Here is an 18,372-nt window from a genome sequence, read left to right as displayed (position 1 = left end):
GTAATGAAATATTATTGTTCGTACTGATTACAGATGGTATATATAAAGACCAGAAATACCTTGCTTATGTATCATTGAGAAGTGCATTAACATAAATATGGCAATAAGAAGAGGTTATACAAAAGTGTGTAAACTATAAAAACGAGTCAAAGTAGATTGTCCCACACTAGCACTTCCGTGTAATAACTTTACCAGGGGCAAGTCTATTACAAGAATAGCATCCGGTACGCTTGTTACAATTTTTACTGACCAATAACCAATTTGGTCCCAAGGTAAGGAATAACTAGTTACACCAAAAGATGCAGTCAATACACCCAAAACACACCTGTAATACAAGTCAATTCGCGAGATTTTTTAAAGCCACCGGTACTCACGAAATACGTGCAGGATCATCATTAGGACCATCATACATCATCACGAAAATCTTGTAGTGTTGATGGTGAAATCTGGTTGAAGTATAATTTGGTCTCGAGGTAAGGAATAACTAGTTACACCAAAAGATGCAGTCAATACACCCAAAACACACCTATAATACAAGTCAATTCGCGAGATTTTTTAAAGCCACCGGTACACACGAAATACGTGCAGGATCATCATTAGGACCATCATACATCATCACGAAAATCTTGTAGTGGTGATGGTGAAATCTGGTTGAAGTATATATGCTTGGTATAGGTCTAGGTAGGTGATCACTAACTTGAAAATCTTGTCGAACACAACAATGTCTAGTTGGAGTGATACTTTTGGTATCGGCCAATGACCATTCGATGCTTAAAACAATTACAACGATTACATAGGCATGACATTTTTGTTTTGTCAATCGATCCACATGTTTAAAGAGAGAAAGCATGTAGAGGAACCAAAGCTAATGCTGCAAGTAACTATCAAAGAAAGATACGATTGTTAATAATCACCAAATAGAAAAAGAACAAGAAAAATTAACATGCAATGCAACTAAAGTACTTTCCAATGCCCTTTAAATTTATCTTATCTTTTGCTTAATGAACACGATTTCGAGGTGCTAAGAGCTCCAATCATCTCACAGCTTGTTCACACTTTTTATGCACACTGAAAACGACATGAGAATAAAGTAGATTATCAAGGAATGATGGAAATAATTGAGTCTCGACAGTGACTAATTAAGCTACTTGCACTTGATGGAAAATACAATAAGGCAAGCCAGTTTTTTCCTTTTGCTTGTAATCAAAATTTTGCTTTTCCCGGTGGCATCAAAGATTATGATGTTGTTGCCTTGTTGACATTTTTGTCCACAAAAGGTTTCTGAATTGTACAAGCACCTGCCGACACTTCTATTAGTTCGTTTTGGCTCTGATTTAATCATTGTTACTGTATGTCAGAATCAGTATGTGATATAATTCCACTTCAAATCCTCCATATGAGCAGCCAAATCAAATTTAAAAACCAATACTTTAATAACTAAAAGTGGTGGAAGATTCTGGTGTCAATTGTTGAAGAACATAAGTCCCACATCGGAAACTTGACTAAATGAAATACAATATATAATGAATGATACCACTACTAATATCACGCATTTTATGATCAAAACCCACATTTACTAGACTTAATAGGTGGTTGAGTTGGGGACAATATCAGTGCTTTGCCCAACTATACATGTAGTTGTGTGTGAACTCAGATTTCTGCTTATGTTTTGCATACTGAGCTAAAAGATTGTTGGCTGGCTATACCGTGCTTCCATGATTTTCAGATCCTTGGCAACTTTCTCAATAGATTAGTTGGATCACATAATTTTTGTAACCACTTTAAAAATCTTGCAGAAATTTTAGATATTATTGATGATGGATGATGATTTACATATACAATTACAAAGGATTAGGACAAATATATCAGTCCTGAATGATCTAACTTGGCAAGTAAAATCTAGGAGTATAATGTTCTCTAAGCTCTTAGCAAGTAAATGGTAAAGCAATTACATCAAACACAGACAGTTGATCGAGGAGAGCGACTGCGGAGATTATATCTTCCTGTACACGAAGTGATTGCATATAAATTATCTCCAACTTCTTCTTGCAGATGGTTGGGATCCTTCAAGTTCTCAATGCCATCCGGTACATCTTTGTCAACAAATGTAGACCAATCGGATTCATCATCTGATTCCCATTCCAACTCTGCGTTTTTTCGTAAGCTCATAACCTCCTCTGTTAGAACTTGTAGCATATCGTGGTTCAGCCTTCCATAGTCCCTGAAAATTTCAAACACATACATGTTAAATGCGAATCATAAAAGCAAAAACAGAAAGAAAGAAAAAAGTAATTTCAATCTTTACTGAGTTCTTTTTCACTTACTTGTATCTGATATAAGCAACTATTATTCGAACTGCAGCATACAGCGCAAAGAAGTTTCTCAATATATTGACCCACTGAGTCTGTTGCTCTATTCCATATGTTGTAAATCTCAGGACTGCAAGTTCAAGCAGGAATATAATCGATAGACCAATGTATAGCTCACATCTCACAGTGGAAGTTTGCTTTGTGCTGGTGGACATGTAGAGGACAAACATTGACATGGCATAAACAAAGAAAGCTTTCATTGACCGCGATTCGAGCAACAAGGCATTGTGCAAGGCGAATAGCCTGTCCAAAGCAACAAACATGGTTGCCTGCTTCTGCTCAAAAGCTTCCTGTACACATATAAAAGGGAGTGTTTTTATGAGGATCATAAAGTTATTACAAGACTGAATTAGTTAGAATGCAGCATAAAGAAATAGTTACCTGAGCTGACAATATGGATTTTGAATTTTCGACTAGGTGGTCGTGTGCTTTTTGAATCTGGTCCTGTCGCTGAAGAAGCTCTTCTTGTTGTTCACGGCCAAATGTAGCAAACTGTTGCAAAATAACCCTGCATTTTTAAAACAGAATGTTAATAACATACAGCTTGATAGATGTTTTGAAATTCTTTTTACTAACATGGCAATTGCAATGTGTCTTACCTGCTCTCTTCTAGAGCTTGGGATTGAAACTTAGTTAGTGACTCAAGGCCATCAAGAGCTTCAGATTGCCCATGAAGAAGTTCCTTTTGCTTTTCCAAGGAAATCTCTGCTACATTCCCAATATCATCAGCCTTGCTTTGCAGCTTGCTCATCTTTGTAGACATGGCTTCTCCAACTATGCCTATCTTCTTCTCTATTTCAACAGTCTCATCCTGTAAGCTGTGTATTCCTTTACCTAGAACATGATAAGACTCATGAACCATTGCCATCCCCTCTTCCAATTTTTCCTTCATTTTGTCCTGCCCCATCTGCAATTGTAACTGAGAGGCTGCAATTTTCTCAGATTGCTCAAACATCACCTCTGACTGCTTTATTATGCCACCAATTTGATCATTCACATTCTTGGAAGTCTGAGCCACTTGTTGTGTTTGTTCGTCGATTGAATTCAGAGACTCGTGTATATATTTTGAGCCCTCCAGCAATTTCTCTGATTTCTCTGCTATGGTTTCTAATTTCTCCTCTGCATAATCAGATGACTTTACCAATTCATTCACCAACTTCTCTGTTTGACGCCGGAATATATCAGACCTGCAAAAAGAAAAGAAAACACACAACCACAATTCAAGTTAAGATTAATACTCTTCATGTTTTAACACTTATTGGGTTAAAGAGAAAACAATTATACTCAACTGTAACTGATGGCAAATGGAGTTGGTTTCCAGATAGAATTCGCGATATGCATGAATTGCATTGTTGTCCAATTTTTCAAGGCAAGCTTTCATGGGAGAGCCTGCAGGGCATCTAGGAAAAGGGGGTCTGCCAGAGTCCTTTTGAAAGCAATTGCTAAGATCCCAAGCAAATCTCTTCCTCTTGTCATTGTCGTCGGCGGCAATCTCAGAACATGCTGCAAATATTCCTTGGTAAGCATCATGCCAACAAGATTTAGTGCCAACCAGTTTTCTTCTAGCGTTGTTGAGCCGCTCAATCCCCCTTTCATCATTGAGAGCATCCATGGAGAATTCAGCAGCAACATCACCAGATATTTGCAGATTTTGTGCAGGGTTATGGCCGGCCTGGCCAGAAGAAGAAGACCAAAACCATGACATACAAGACCTTGACAGAGTTAAGAAGATCAACAGGAAAAGAAGAGACTTAGACTGGCCCATTCGAATTTCTTTCCTAGCAAAAGATGTTCTTCAACTTTCACAGTCAATCACCAATGTTCAGTAACCTGCATTACAAATTCCAAATAAGACAATCATTAAAAAGTTCCACTACATGCCTATACACAATCAGTACCAGAGAATAACATAACCTCTATGGCGCTTGCTAGAAATAGAAACTAATCGAGAGATTTCGATAAAATTGGCAGAGTTGGGAAAAAAGAAAAATCAATGAATTCCTTATTTAGAGTGCATTGAAATAGAGCAAGAAAAGAAAAAAACCAATGCAGATGAACAAAGGTACCCATAAATTAATTTCTCATAATTGTGTCTAGAATTTTGTTTATATATACTAATATACCAGAAAAAAAAAATTCATCTTGGCCTTCAATGCACCAGAAATTTACTTATATATACTAATTAATCCAGGCCTCCTTGAATTGACATCGTACTTGTTTATTCCTCTGCCTTTTCAGGTTTTTACAAGAACAATGCACATTCCCTACAAAGTAGATAAATAATTATAAGAAAAAATTAGAACAAAGAATTAAACTTTTCACCTTCTCACACAGCTATAATTAAAAAAGAAAAAAGAAAAAAAGTCTCTGGTAAAAGTTCACATAGCTTTCATATAACCATATGAACACAAACAAGAACATTAACAGGGAAAATGAAATTAAGAAGAAACACAAAGACAGAACCTTAGAGAGAGAGAGAGAGAGAGAGAGAGAGGCCTTACTTTGAGAATGCTAAGAAGAGTCGCTGTGGTTTTGTGATGAAGTGCTCTGTTTGTGTGTTTGTTTTGGACTGTTGGGTTGTTCATGCAATAAGGTGGTGACTTTGAGAGAAAGAAACGGCCTCCACGCGTATTTATAAGAGGGAGACGATGCTGTCTTTTTGGAAACGAAACATGAACAAAACAAAAGGAAAAAGGCCAAAAGAACAACCAAAACATCCAATAGGTAATTGCCACGTAGTTCTAGATCGGCACTCCTCATTCCCTTGGGAAAACATATCTCACCGTTGGCCCATTGGAACTAGAAAGTCCACCGACCCAAGACAAAAGACTTGCCTTCCAATTAATTAAGAGTTTTCCTATGTGTACAAGGGCTTCTCAATAGGCCCTAAAATTTGATCCACCACATATCCAAAGTCCCCATAATACTGTTTTTTTTAATAAATAAAAAAATTAAAGAAAAACCATTACAAATAATCTGACATAATTTTTTTTAAAATTTCTTTAAAACTTAAAAAATGTATTTACTTTTTAAAACTTCAAACATAATCCTTTAAGCATTTCATGACAAAAAATGGGGGAGAATAATGTGTGTATGTTTTTCTGTTTTCTCACACACACAAATAGGGTATCATGAGGGTTCGAAACTAAGACAACTAGTCTACAAGGCAAGGTCCTTTTCAACTCGGCTACAACCCGTTGACTTTTTCATGGTACTTTGACCTTATGTTTTTAACTTATACTTTGTCCTTCATACCACACGTGGTTCGTTGCTATATTAGTGTTTATGAGCTTTCCGTTTGAAGTTTTTCAACGAAGCTTCATTGGATATTGAGTCTGAAGTTTGCTTTATCAGTTGACTTGACTTGTTTTTCTTTTCAATGAGGTTTTTGTGCTAAAAGGGGAGATTGTTAATGTAATATTTTTAATTGGCATTAGGATGGTTTAGATTGAGGCATGAGTCTGGGTTAATAACGAGGGTCGTCATGAAGAAGATGGAACTTATTGCAATGCATAAAATAAAGATCAATCTCAATTTGAACTTAGAACACTTTCCATTATGTACCTAAAAGGGCAAAACCTAATAATAATTAAGAGCATAACTTTTTGAACAATACAATTCCCAAAACAAAAACAAAAAAACACAAGCAATCTATCTAGAGAGAACATTAGCACGGTTTCTTCTACTTCTCAGACTAAAAGGATTGGTAGCACAAGCAAGAGGATTGGCCACTCGAGTAAACTGAGGCTTCACATAAGCACATTGAGAGGTAAGAGGCCCTTTGTCTCCACTGTAAGTGATATCAATATCTTCCAACCCTACATTCTGGCATGGTAATTTTCTACTGCACATAAGCTGTACAGCAACTGGTGTGGCAGAAGTGCCCTTAATGTTGGCGAAGGTGACGCCGCTGATCTGGACTGTAGATGGAGCCTTCTGTGCACACTGGCTATATGGGCAATACTGTTGGTCAATGAAGATAGGGTTTCCAACATTGACCATGGCAATATCTTGAAAGTGAATATGTGTGGCAGTGCCAAATGCAGGGGAACCAGGCCATGTTTTGATTCTCAAACCATTTTGTGTGTTAGTCAGGGTGCAGTTCTTGACTATGACTCCGGCCACAGGGTCTTCGCTTTGGTATTTTCCTAGACTTCCAATGCTTATGCCATGGCCCGGTCCACAAGTAACGTTGGTCACGATGATTCGCTGGCTTCCGTCACCAAGAGAGATGCAATCATCCCCTGTGCCGATGGTTGTGTGGTCGACGGTGATACCATAAGAGCGCCCGATATGAATTCCATCCGTGTTTGCACTGTCTTCAGGCGCTGTGATGGTGACATATTGGAATGTGACATTGCGACATCCAAAAACATTGATGTGGAAGTGTTTGCTGTCAAGCGAAGTTATGTCACGAATCATGGCATTCGTGACGAAATCAAACCTCAGATTCTGCATTAGGCAAACAGAACAAGCATTAGAATTTATCAACATGTATTTATAAACTGCAATGGTATCAAAGATATAAATAACAGCAAGGATTGATCGAAAGAACTTACAACAGCATCAGTAGCTTTGCAGTATTTGTTTTTGTAGCAATTGTTTTGGCCATCAAAAGTTCCACCGCCATATAAGGTGAACCTGTCCACGTATTGAAAACCAACCCAAGTATCCTGCTTTGTGAGATATTTGCTGTCCAGTGGAGCCTTGAGGTTGCCTTGGACTTGAACCTCAATAGGAGCCTTGCAAGGACCTTGCAAAATTGCTCCTCTCAAATAATATGTCCCCTTTGGAATAACAACTTTAGTTGGCCATGTTGATGCACAAGCATCTCTCCAAGCATTGGCCAAAGCCTGGGTAATGTCAGAGTTTGGCTTTCCTCCATATGCTGCACTTGTCACATCGAAGACACTGGATTGGACTTTAGCTATAGAAGCTAACAATAAGAACACAAATATCCAATCTCCAGCTGCATAAACCAGAAAAGAAAAAAAAAACATTATACCACCTTTCAGAAAATCTGTGTCATGTGTGTGCTGTGCCTACTCATTCATCTTGTTGAAAACTTTGACATAAAACTTCGATTTCTTTGTCAAACAAAGTGTATGGGAATTCTCAGATATATTCAGATATGCTCATATGTATATTCTTCTTTAATAAGAACTCGCCAACATTCTTTGCATTGACATATTGGTGAAAAAGAAAAAAGAATATAAGGCTAGGCAGACATACCCATTAGCTTAGAGCGAGACGAGATTGTGCTTCCTTGAGAATGCCAAGTAGATGCCTATCTGAATTGCTCTGTAACTGTGGACTGTTGGGTTCGTGTGAGGTGGTAATTTGAGAGAAAAAAACTGCTGCTACTTATAAGAGATTCTTTTTTGTTTGTTTCTCTTATCTTACCTTTTTTGAATCAGGAATGCTATGACATTATGAAAAGGGTAAGATAAGAGCAACAACCCAAAAAAACCACCTTTAATTTGAATATTTTCCTTCCAGAAAAACAAAAAAAGGGTAAGCATTATTTCTTCTCTCGCAAGAAATCTATTTGGTGGGAAGCTAAGGTTTAGGGTTCCCGCAACTAAATAGATTTCTTGCGAGAAAGCTTGTAGTTTCAAGCCGGTCCACTTTTTAATGCCTTATTATTTTAATAACAAAATTATTCAATTATTTTGATAACAAGATCATTGTGGTGTTTTAACTTTTGTTTTAAAGGTATGCAAGCTCTACTCCACCGTCCTTGTGATTTGGGCATCCATTAACAATCATCGGAACAACGAAAAAACCTGCTATGAATTTATTTATTTATTTATGAATTAACATATCAACCACAGTGCTAACAAAACAACAAAAATAATGTAGAATTGTAATCATATTACTCGAACTAATTGAAAGTTTGTGTGTCTTTAAATTGAAAAATAGAACAAGAAAGAGAGATTATACATGTTATTGGCTGACAATGACACGAGAGTTTCGGATGTCACTTCTAGAGAGTGACATGTGAATTACATATTTTAGTTTTAAAGAAAAAAATTATTTCAATTTAAATCCTTAATGGGAGCACAAATTTATAAAGTTAGAGGAGAACAAATGAACTAGTAATAAGAAAGAAAGATACTTTTTAATTATGCAAGCCAATAGCAACAACAATCATGAAATCAAACAAAACATAGATTGTAGACACAAGGAAATATGAAAAAATAAATAAAAATTATTAACACATGTTTTGGGTTCTACCAAGCAAGCAAAGCATCATTAGCGAATAAAAGATAGTGTTATTTCTCTTTTCAAGATCTTGTTTGCTTGTAAACTTGAAACATCAAACACTAGGTATATAACTTGGGGAGCATTTTTGCTCACCACTTTAACCCAATGTGTATGCTCACAATCCTTCTTAACACTTGAAATGTGAGCATAACCATGGTTACATAAATTAAAGTAAAGATTAACTATGATTATGTCTATGGACACATGTCAAGTATTAAGAATGGGGGTGAGCATACACCTTGGGTTAAAGTGGTGAGCAAAAATATTTCCTATAACTTGTACTATGACCAAACACCAGTAAACCTACCTATTTCAAACCGTGAAATATGGAATTCAGACTTAAGTTTGGCTAGTAATGTTTCTCTTCTTATCAAAACAATAAATTTGGAGAAGCTAATCAAAGAAATCAGACTTCAACTTAATGGAGATAGCTTTTTAGACCAAAATGAAAAGAGGATAAGAACCAATTTTAGAGATTGGAGAGATGAGCGCTGATGATGAATGTTTTTAGCAGGGCATGGATTTTTATCACATACATACATAAAATAAATCAGCCTCAATCTGAACTTGAAGAAAAAAAAAAAGCATAAAAATAAGATTTTAAATTTGAACAACAATTTATAAACCTAAAAGGGCAAACCTAATAATAAGAGCCAACAAACTTTTTGAACTATACAATTCCACCAAAAAAAAAAAAAAAAGGAAACAAAATCAATCTATCTAGAGAGAAGATGACTTGTTCTACTTCTAAGACTAAAAGGATTGGTAGCACAAGCAAGAGGATTTGCCACCCGAGTAAACTGGGGCTTCACATAAGCACATTGAGAGGTAAGCGGCCCTTTGTCTCCATTGTAATTGATATCAATATCTTCCAACCATACATTCTGGCATGGTAATTTTCTACTGCACATAAGCTGTACAGCAACTGGTGTGGCAGAAGTGCCCTTAATGTTGGCGAAGGTGACGCTACTGATCTGGACTGTAGATGGAGCCTTCTGTGCACACTGGCTATATGGGCAATACTGTTGGTCAATGAAGATAGGGTTTCCAACATTGACCATGGCAATATCTTGAAAGTGAATGTGTGTGGCAATGCCGAATCCAGGGGAGCCAGGCCATGTTTTGATTCTCAGACCATTTTGTGTGTTAGTCAGGGTGCAGTTCTTGACTAGTACTCCGGCCACAGGGTCTTCGCTTTGGTATTTTCCTAGACTTCCGATGCTTATGCCGTGGCCCGGTCCACAAGTAACGTTGGTCACGATGATTTGCTGGCTTCCGTCACCTAGAGAAATGCAATCATCCCCTGTGCCGATGGTTGTGTGATCGATGGTGATCCCGAATGAGCGCCCAATATGAATTCCATCCGTGTTGATGCTGTCTTCAGGCGCTGTGATGGTGACATATTGGAATGTGACATTGCGACATCCCAAAACATTGATGTGGAAGTTTTTGCTGTCAAGTGAAGTTATGTCCCGGATCATGGAATTGGAGACAAAATCGAGCCTCAGATTCTGCATTAGCCAAACAGACAGCAACATTAGAATTTAGCAACATGTATTCATAGATTATAACTTAATATCCAAGAAATAAATAACAGCAAGGATTGATCTAATGAACTTACAACAGCTTGAGTAGTTTTGCAGTATTTGTTTTTGTAGCAATTGTTTTGGCCGTCAAAAGTTCCACCGCCGTATAAGGTGAGCCTGTCAACGTATTGAAAACCAACCCAACTATCCTGCTTTGTGAGATATTTGCTGTCCAGTGGGGCCTTGAGGTTGCCTTGAACTTGAACATCAATAGGAGCCTTGCAAGGACCTTGCAAAATTGCTCCTCTCGTATAGTATGTGCCCTGTGGAATAACAACTTTAGCTGGCCATGTTGATGCACAAGCATCTCTCCAAGCATTGGCCAAAGCCTGGGTAATGTCAGAGTTTGGCTTTCCTCCATATGCTGCACTTGTCACATCGAAGACACTGGATTGGACTTTAGCTATAGAAACTAACAAGAAGAACACAAATATCCAGCCAGCTGCATAACCAGAAAAAAGAAACATGATAATAGTTAGTAACGGAGAGTAAAATTAAACTGTACAAATAGAAAGGTGCAGGAGATTTCATTGAAAATTGGCAGAGTTGGAAATTTTTTTTTTAAAAGAAATCATCGATTCAAACCAAACTACGACAGTAACTTTAACCCAAAAAAACATCTTGAACAATTAACTTTCATGTCAAATTTCACATAAAACTTTGAGATTGACATATTGGTGAAAACGAAAAAAGAATACAGTTTAGGCACACATACCCATTAGCTTATGGCGAGAGGAGATTGTGGTTCCTTGAGAATGCGAAGTAGATGCCTATCTGAATTGCTATGAGCAATTGTCTGTAACTGTGGACTATCGGGTTCATGTGAGGTGGTGATTGGAGAGAAATAAACTCCTGATACTTATAAGGGAGAGGCTTTTCTTTTCCTTTTTTGAATCAGGAATGCTATGACATTATGAAAAGGGTAAGAGCAACAAGGAAAAAAAACACCCTTTTGAATAAGGAAACATGCAAAGGGTAAGGGCCCAGTTCGGTAAAGACATCAACGATGTGAGTCTTGGCGATGAAAAACATGTTTGCATTTTTTATCTTTCTAATATCACTTGAGGGAAAGAAATTTCTGGAAGACTTTTGGGAGCTAACAAAACAACCAGTGATTTCAGATAGAAATAACCAGTGGTTTGGTTATACCAACTATAACTACTGAAATTCTTTTTTCGTTTTCATTTTCTCAAAACGAAAACAAAAAAAGGTTAAGCTTTATTTCTTCTCTCGCAAGAAAAGGTGTTCTATTTTTCTTAGAAACTTGCTACTTATTCCTCCTTTGAAAAAGAGGGTAAAAAGTGCGCATGCTTGCCTATTTCAAAATTTAGAAACTAGAAATCCCACTGGACGAACATGAAAATGCAATCAGATTATGAACTTCGATTTGATAGATCTCAAATTTATCTTCATTACCCTAGTTTTAAACAACCATAGTTTCCTGGAGAAAAAACGAAGAAGAAGATGACATGCCATATAGTACATGAATTTTCAACTGTTTAAACTTACTATGTATAGTTATTTACTCCAATAACCTAAGTAGGCACATAGGCACGAAACTAGGGAAACATGGATTTATGAAAAAAAGAAAAACAGAACAAAAAATAATTACAAGGAGGTTAGAACATAAAACCTTTACCCCCTCACCCCACCTATATCATGTCACTTGAGCAAGGCTCATGGGTAATTTATTCACAACAAAAACGTACTGATATTTTCCACCTTTGGAGAAACATCAGCATGGTTTGTACTTGTTAGATCAAGCAGAGGTTGCACAAGAAAGAGGCTTTGTCACGCGAGTAATCGTGGGCTTGACATTAGTACATTTAGAGGTAAGAGGGCCTTGGTTTCCAGTGTACTTTAAATCAATGTCACTCAGTTCTACTTTCTCACATGGTAGGCCTTTGCTGCATACAAGCTTGACAGCAAGTGGAGTGGTAGATGTGCCCCTGATGTTTTTGAAGCTAACATTGCTGATCTTAACTTTGGATGGAACCTGCATAGAACAATTAATATTACCATTAGTATTAATTAAAGATTAGGTAGATGACTTAACTAACAAGGAACATATGATGTTAACAAATTATTATATATACCTTTAGTGTGCACTGGTTCCATGGGCAGTACTCTTGGTCAATGAGGATAGGGTTACCAACATTAACCATGATAATATCCTCGAAGTGAATATCTGAGGCAGTACCAGCTGCTGGGGAAGCAGGCCATGTTTTGATTCTCACACCATTCTGTGTATCAGTCAAGGTGCAGTTCTTGATTGTGATCCCGGACACGGGTTCTTCCTTCGGGTACCTTCCAAGGCTCCCGATGCTTATTCCGTGGCCTGGTCCGCAAGTAACGTTGGTCACGTTGAGATTTTTGGTACCGTCGCCAATTGAGATACAATCATCCCCAGTTTTGATGGTTGAGTCAATGATGCTGATCCCAGTTGAACGCCCAATGTGGATTCCATCTGTGTTAATGCTCTCTTTAGGTGCTGAGACGGTGAAATGGTGGAATGCAACATTGGTGCACCCCAAAACATTGACATGGAAATTTTTGCTATCTTTTGTAGTTACGTACTCAATTCTGGAATTGGTGATGAAGTTGAACCTCAAATTCTGCACATATATATTGAGAAAACAATCGAACGCATATGAGTAATTTTTTTTTCTCTAGACAAATGTTGATATTGTCATACTGTGAATTTGGATCACGCATCAAGTTAAGAATTGATCAATGACCAAGATTCGAATCAGGGTAGGATCAGATTATCTTACAATGGCAATAGATTTGCAATTTTTGTTTTTGTGGCAATCATTTTGTTTCCAAGAAATTGCTCCTTGGCCATCAAAAGTTCCACCACCTGATATGGTGAGCCGATCAATGTGGTCGAAACTAATCCAAGTATCCTTCTTTGGGAGTTGGTTGCCATCTGCTGGAGCCTGCAATGTTCCTTGGAGCTGAAACGCAATAGGAGCCTTGCAAGGACCTTTAAAAGTTGTTCCTAAAAACTTGAATGTTCCTTTTGGAACAACAAGTTTACTTGGTGATGTTGAAGCACATGCATCTGTCCAAGCCTTGCTCAAAGCCTAATTTGAAACATTAAACCAAAATTAAGACCTAGTAAATGATTTAGTTTAGCAAACAATTATAGAAATAAATTCTAATCAGAACTGAATATGGAAATTAATGTTTGTTACCTGGGTAATATCAGAGTTTGGCTTTCCACCATATTTCGCACTTGTCACATCAAAGACTGTTTGGGCTTTAGCTGTGGATGCTAACAACAAGAACACAAATACTGGCAAGACATTTTTCAGTTTCAAACCCATCTTCACTCTTTTTCTCTTTTTTCTTTTTTTCACTTTATGTTTTTTTTTTCTTTTTTTTTGGAAGTTGATGAAATTACATTTTGTTTCAGGCCAATTTATACTTTGATCGGAAAGCTAAACACAGTCAAATTATACGAGAGGCCATTAAGAAGCTAAACACCGTCAACGATTTAATCCTATAATTAGTAATATTAATTAAGCAGCTCAGCCATGAATTACCTACGAGCCAGGGAACGGTTCTTAGGCTGTTTTCTAATGTTGCCGTCTACCCCAAGACACCACACAATAACGCTTGGCTCAGTTTCCAGTTTGGGGAAAAGATTTTTGCTTCCAAGGATATGTCAGATTAGAAAGAAAAGATTTAACACATGGATCACTTATAATCCAATTTGATGCAAAGATTAAAAAAAAAATTGTTTCCGAACACACTAATCAATTCTTGACCATAATTTGTAACAAAGCAGTCGTGACATGAGAATTACCTCCCCAACTAATCAAACTATTGAAAAATCTTTTTATATCCAGAAGAAATTAAAATGATTAAAGAATATATATATTTAATTTTTTTCTTCTTAACTAGTAGAGCCATAAATCATATTTCTCTTATTTTCACTAGATTATTACAAACTTCATATATCACAAAAATGACTTCTCTTTTGCTTTTCTCTTAAGTTAGAAAACTACCCATTCTTGCACCCAAAAAGATTATTATCATATCCTCATATCTCGACTCAGATCTTCACCAATATAATGAGGGTATAATAGTCTTTCTCCATACCCAAATAATTAATTTTCTAAGTTTCCAATATATAAAGTTTTTTTTTGTTTTTCAGAAGGGTTTTGAACTTTTCCTCATGCTTCCCCTCCAAGTAAGTCAAGCTGTTTCCTCCATCAAGAAAACCATAGCAACCATGAAGGCGGCCACCAACACGCGGACCTCCGCCAGCTTTGCCACGGGTGCACCAAGTTGTTTAACTTGATGGCATGGCTTGTGGCAACCCTCGGAATCGCGGGTTTTGTATTGGCTCTAGTAATAGTTCTAAACTTGTCCTCGCATCATGACATTGAATTCCATATAAACTCTCTCTCGGTCTCTCCCTTCATAGTCTACTCCTCTTCTGTAACTGCAAATTGGTCCATCACTTTACTTGCTAAAAACCATTACAAGGACAAGAGCATCTACTTCGATGCCATGCAAATCTCTGTTTTCTATCAGAAGGAGTTTCTCACCATGACAAACGTTGTTTTCAACGAAACTGCAGGCCCCAAGAATGAGTCAGTTCATGCAAGCCTTGTCGCATCTTCGGTGTTTGTCAAGGATCACGTGGGGGCTGCCAAGGCTGAGGATTTGAGGGGAGGAATTGTGGCTTTTGGCGTGGCGATGCAGGGTGTTGTTGGGTTGGTGGAGGACTGCATTAGGAGAGAAGGCTATTGAGGGTTGATTGTGATTATGTCAAGGTTGAGATTTTGAATAATGGAATAGAAGGAGCCTTGTTTGGTGGATCAAGTAAATGTGATGTTGAGGATTATTAAGTTAAGTTTTATGTACTCCATTTTCGTATCAACCCAATTTATATAAAGTCCGGTTGGAAAGCTTACCACCACTAACATATCAAACCAAATTCATAGCTACTTTTGTCCAAGGCATCTAGAAGCTTTTTTGTTTTTTTGTTTTTTGTTTGAAGGAGGCATCAATTAGTTGCAAGCAATGTTTTCGTGCAACTTCTACTGTATTATTTAGCTGTTAGTTTGTCTGTTTTTTTTCCTAACTCATCTCTTTTTTCTCCAAGTATGGTGAGATTCATTGATATATTTGTGAAAGTTGTAGACATGTTTATGTGAGAAAGTTGATAAAAATTTGAAAAATTGTCTGGTTGTATAAAGTATAATTAAGTTTTGTTATGCCGCCCTATAGTTTTTATTATTTATAGAAATGGATTTTATTCATAGAACCGAAATAGCGTACATAGAACGACACGATTCATTGGCCTCGTTAAACTCTTTCTAGGGAACAAACCCCAGGGTAGGAAAGAGTATCACACATGTCATGGACTAACAAGAGAGTCCGATACAGTCACGTTAGACCAATACAAAAGCAAAGCAAAACAACAATGACACAAGACCTCTGACGAAAACACTTCAACACAACCCAACAGTCAAAAGAGTCCTGCTATGATATCATAGTCCTTTGCACAGCCACAAGATAGTGAGAGCATTTGACAGAGAACACACCAAAGCTCCAGAAAGAAAGAGGGAACCCACAAAGCACACCAGCTCTATCCACCTCCAATAACGAATGACGCTAGAAATAGAGAAGTCTACAGGAAGCAACACAAGAGAAGAGACAAAGTACAACGAACAACTTTAGACTCAACACATTATTTTGTCGGGTGCAAAGGGATTGGCACATTGTTTTGTCCTAATCAACATCTACAAAGAAGAAAGAATGATTAATATGGCACGCATAAAAAATGCAAATGACAGTAGATAACAAATGTTCAAAGCAAATTTTTAAGTTTTTTTTAATGTGTATTTAAACTCAACACATGACTTGAATTAATAATCCTTCTTCTTTCTCTTTCCCATGATTAACAACAGCGAAAAACAATAGTACATTTATCTCTATATATATACATAAGACAACATCTATACCGTTGCATGCGTATGTATAGTCCACCACCCACCATTCCAATTAAGAAAGGAAGGGGCGCTTGCTGATTATTTTCATCTAATTCCTACTAATTTATTCATCACTTTTAAGAATGTACTAAGATATTTTCCCACTCTTAGATGAAAACACCAAGTACAATTAGCACAAAATTGAAGAGCATACAACCAATGTATCTCTGAAGAAACATCAGCAGCATGGTTTGTGCTTGCTAGATCAAGCAGCAGCAACGCCGGTAGCGCAAGCAAGAGGCTGTGCCACGCGATTAATTGTCAGCTTGACATTAGAACACACAGAGGTAATAGGGCCTTTGTTTCCAGTGTACTTGAGATCAATGTCACTCAATTCCACATTCTCACATGGCAGGCCTTGGCTGCATACAAGCCAGAGTCGGCCCATAGCATGTGCGGGCTGTGCGATCGCACAGGGCCCCAAAATTTAGGGGCCCCCAAATGTTTTTAAAAGCCCATCATTATATTATATATTTTTTTATTCCATAAATATTATTATTTTTCCCTGCGCAAACACAAAACACAAAGTCGTGTTGTGTTCTGTGCATCTCTGTTCTCTGTCTCCACCTCTCTCTCTCTCTCTCTCTCTCTCTCTCTCTCTCTCTCTCTCTCATATTAGAATTTGGGAGTTTCAAAAACCTCTGTGTTCTTTCTCTCAAGAGCCAAGCCCAAAGTAGAATCAGTGTCTTGTTTAATGATGCCTTCGCTTTTATCAGACTATGTTTGTTTTCTGGTGCGTCCTTTGATTTTTTTTGGTGGAAGCATGTTGAGCTCTTTCCGAAGGTGTTCTTCCCGTGTCGGAAAATTTTGTTTCTATATGGATTTTTTTCTCCTACTTGTATATGTAGGGCCTCAACATCCATATTTGCACAGGGCCTCCAAAATCAATGGACCGGCTCTGATACAAGCTACACAACAACTGGGTCGGTACATGTGCCCTTGATGTTCTTGAAGCTAACATTGCTGATCTTAACTTTGGAAGGAACCTACACAAAACAATTCATTAATTGATTAATTTAAATCCTTTCAAAGATTAAGTAAATGATGACTTGATTAACAAGGAACACATATATGATGTTAATAAATTGTTATAGATTGATACCCCTTTTTTGCATTCGTTCCATGGGCAGTACTCTTGGTCAATGAGGATAGGGTTACCAATATTAACCATGGTAATATCCTCAAAGTGAATATCCGAGGCAGTGCCATCTTTTGGGGAAGCAGGCCATGTTTTGATCCTCACACCATTCGTTGTATCAATCAAGGTGCAGTTCTTAATGTTGATGCCGGACACGGGTGCTTCCTCTAGGTACCTTCCAAGGCTCCTGATGGCTATGCTGTGGCCTGGCCCACAAGTAACGTTGGTCACAGTGATGTCCTTGGTACCGTCACCGATCGAAATACAATCATCCCCAATTCCGATGGTTGTGTAGTGATGTTGATCCCAGTTGAATGTCCGATGTGAATTCCATCAGTGTTAATACTTTCCTTAGGTGCTGAGATGGCAAATCCATTGATTTCAACCTTCTCACACTTCAAAAGATTGACGTGGAAATTTTTGCTATCTTTTGAAGTTACGTCCAAAATTTTGGAATTGGTGAGGAAGTGGAACCTCAAATTCTGCATCTATCCAAGCCTTCTCTAAAGCCTAATTAACATTACGCAAATTTAAAACTGTTAATCATTTAGTTTGGCAAACAATTGTAGAAACAAATTCTAATCAGAACCGAATATGAATATTAAATGTTTTTTTTACCTGGGTAATATCAGAGTCTGGCTTTCCACCATATTTTGCACTTGTCACATCTAAGGCAGCAGATTGAGCTTTAGCTGTGGATGCTAACAACAAGAACACAAACATTGGCAATACATTTTTCAGTTTCAAACCCATCTTGAGACTTTGTTATTTCCTTTTTCTTTGGAGTATGATGAAACTCCATTGCCTTCAGCCCAATTTATACTCCCATTGGAACTCATCACCGTTAATATTTATTTGGCCAATTAAGATGTTGAATGTAGGTCAACCATCCTATAATTAGTAATTAATTATTAAGCTGCTAAGCTTTAGAACATGAATTTCCTAGAATGGCTCTTGGCTTAGTTTCCAATTTGGGCAAAAGATTTTTTCTTCCAAGACTATGT

At 37.4% G+C, this 18,372-nt stretch overlaps 2 protein-coding genes and 3 pseudogenes across 5 annotated transcripts; all 5 read right to left on the bottom strand.

The window, feature by feature from the left end:
* Positions 1-1,813: 1,813 nt before the first annotated feature.
* On the bottom strand, positions 1,814-4,963 carry LOC110770206 (protein GAMETE EXPRESSED 1-like). Of its 2 annotated transcripts, XM_021974289.2 has the most exons (7): positions 4,871-4,963; positions 4,539-4,633; positions 3,659-4,199; positions 2,969-3,556; positions 2,751-2,877; positions 2,325-2,659; positions 1,814-2,221 (listed from the first exon to the last, which is right to left on the bottom strand). In XM_021974289.2, exons 3-7 carry the CDS (start codon positions 4,132-4,134, stop codon positions 1,954-1,956), a joined length of 1,794 nt encoding a protein of 597 aa, XP_021829981.1. In that variant the 5' UTR covers positions 4,135-4,199; positions 4,539-4,633; positions 4,871-4,963; the 3' UTR covers positions 1,814-1,953. The 2 variants fall into 2 exon arrangements, with proteins under 2 accessions (XP_021829981.1, XP_088107151.1); XM_088251025.1 differs by lacking the exon at positions 4,539-4,633.
* Positions 4,964-6,020: 1,057 nt separating this feature from the next.
* On the bottom strand, positions 6,021-7,605 carry LOC110770209 (exopolygalacturonase pseudogene; annotated as a pseudogene).
* Positions 7,606-9,352: 1,747 nt separating this feature from the next.
* On the bottom strand, positions 9,353-11,619 carry LOC110770213 (exopolygalacturonase pseudogene; annotated as a pseudogene). Its single transcript, XR_015834555.1, has 3 exons — positions 10,938-11,619; positions 10,258-10,664; positions 9,353-10,147 (listed from the first exon to the last, which is right to left on the bottom strand). The product of XR_015834555.1 is annotated as an exopolygalacturonase pseudogene (transcript).
* A 91-nt stretch (positions 11,620-11,710) lies between these two features.
* On the bottom strand, positions 11,711-13,604 carry LOC110770212 (exopolygalacturonase-like). The gene is made up of 4 exons (XM_021974297.2): positions 13,420-13,604; positions 12,997-13,308; positions 12,319-12,837; positions 11,711-12,218 (listed from the first exon to the last, which is right to left on the bottom strand). The coding sequence occupies exons 1-4, from the start codon at positions 13,549-13,551 to the stop codon at positions 11,982-11,984; spliced, it is 1,200 nt and encodes a 399-aa protein (XP_021829989.1). The 5' UTR covers positions 13,552-13,604; the 3' UTR covers positions 11,711-11,981.
* A 2,831-nt stretch (positions 13,605-16,435) lies between these two features.
* LOC110770201 (exopolygalacturonase pseudogene) lies at positions 16,436-17,856 on the bottom strand (annotated as a pseudogene). Its single transcript, XR_015834554.1, has 3 exons — positions 17,333-17,856; positions 17,147-17,216; positions 16,436-16,611 (listed from the first exon to the last, which is right to left on the bottom strand). The product of XR_015834554.1 is annotated as an exopolygalacturonase pseudogene (transcript).
* Positions 17,857-18,372: the final 516 nt, after the last annotated feature.

This window comes from Prunus avium, chromosome 3, assembly GCF_965620075.1.
Source record: "Prunus avium chromosome 3, drPruAviu1.hap1.1, whole genome shotgun sequence".
Lineage (NCBI taxonomy): Eukaryota > Viridiplantae > Streptophyta > Magnoliopsida > Rosales > Rosaceae > Prunus > Prunus avium.
This window is presented reverse-complemented; position numbering and strand designations above follow the sequence as displayed.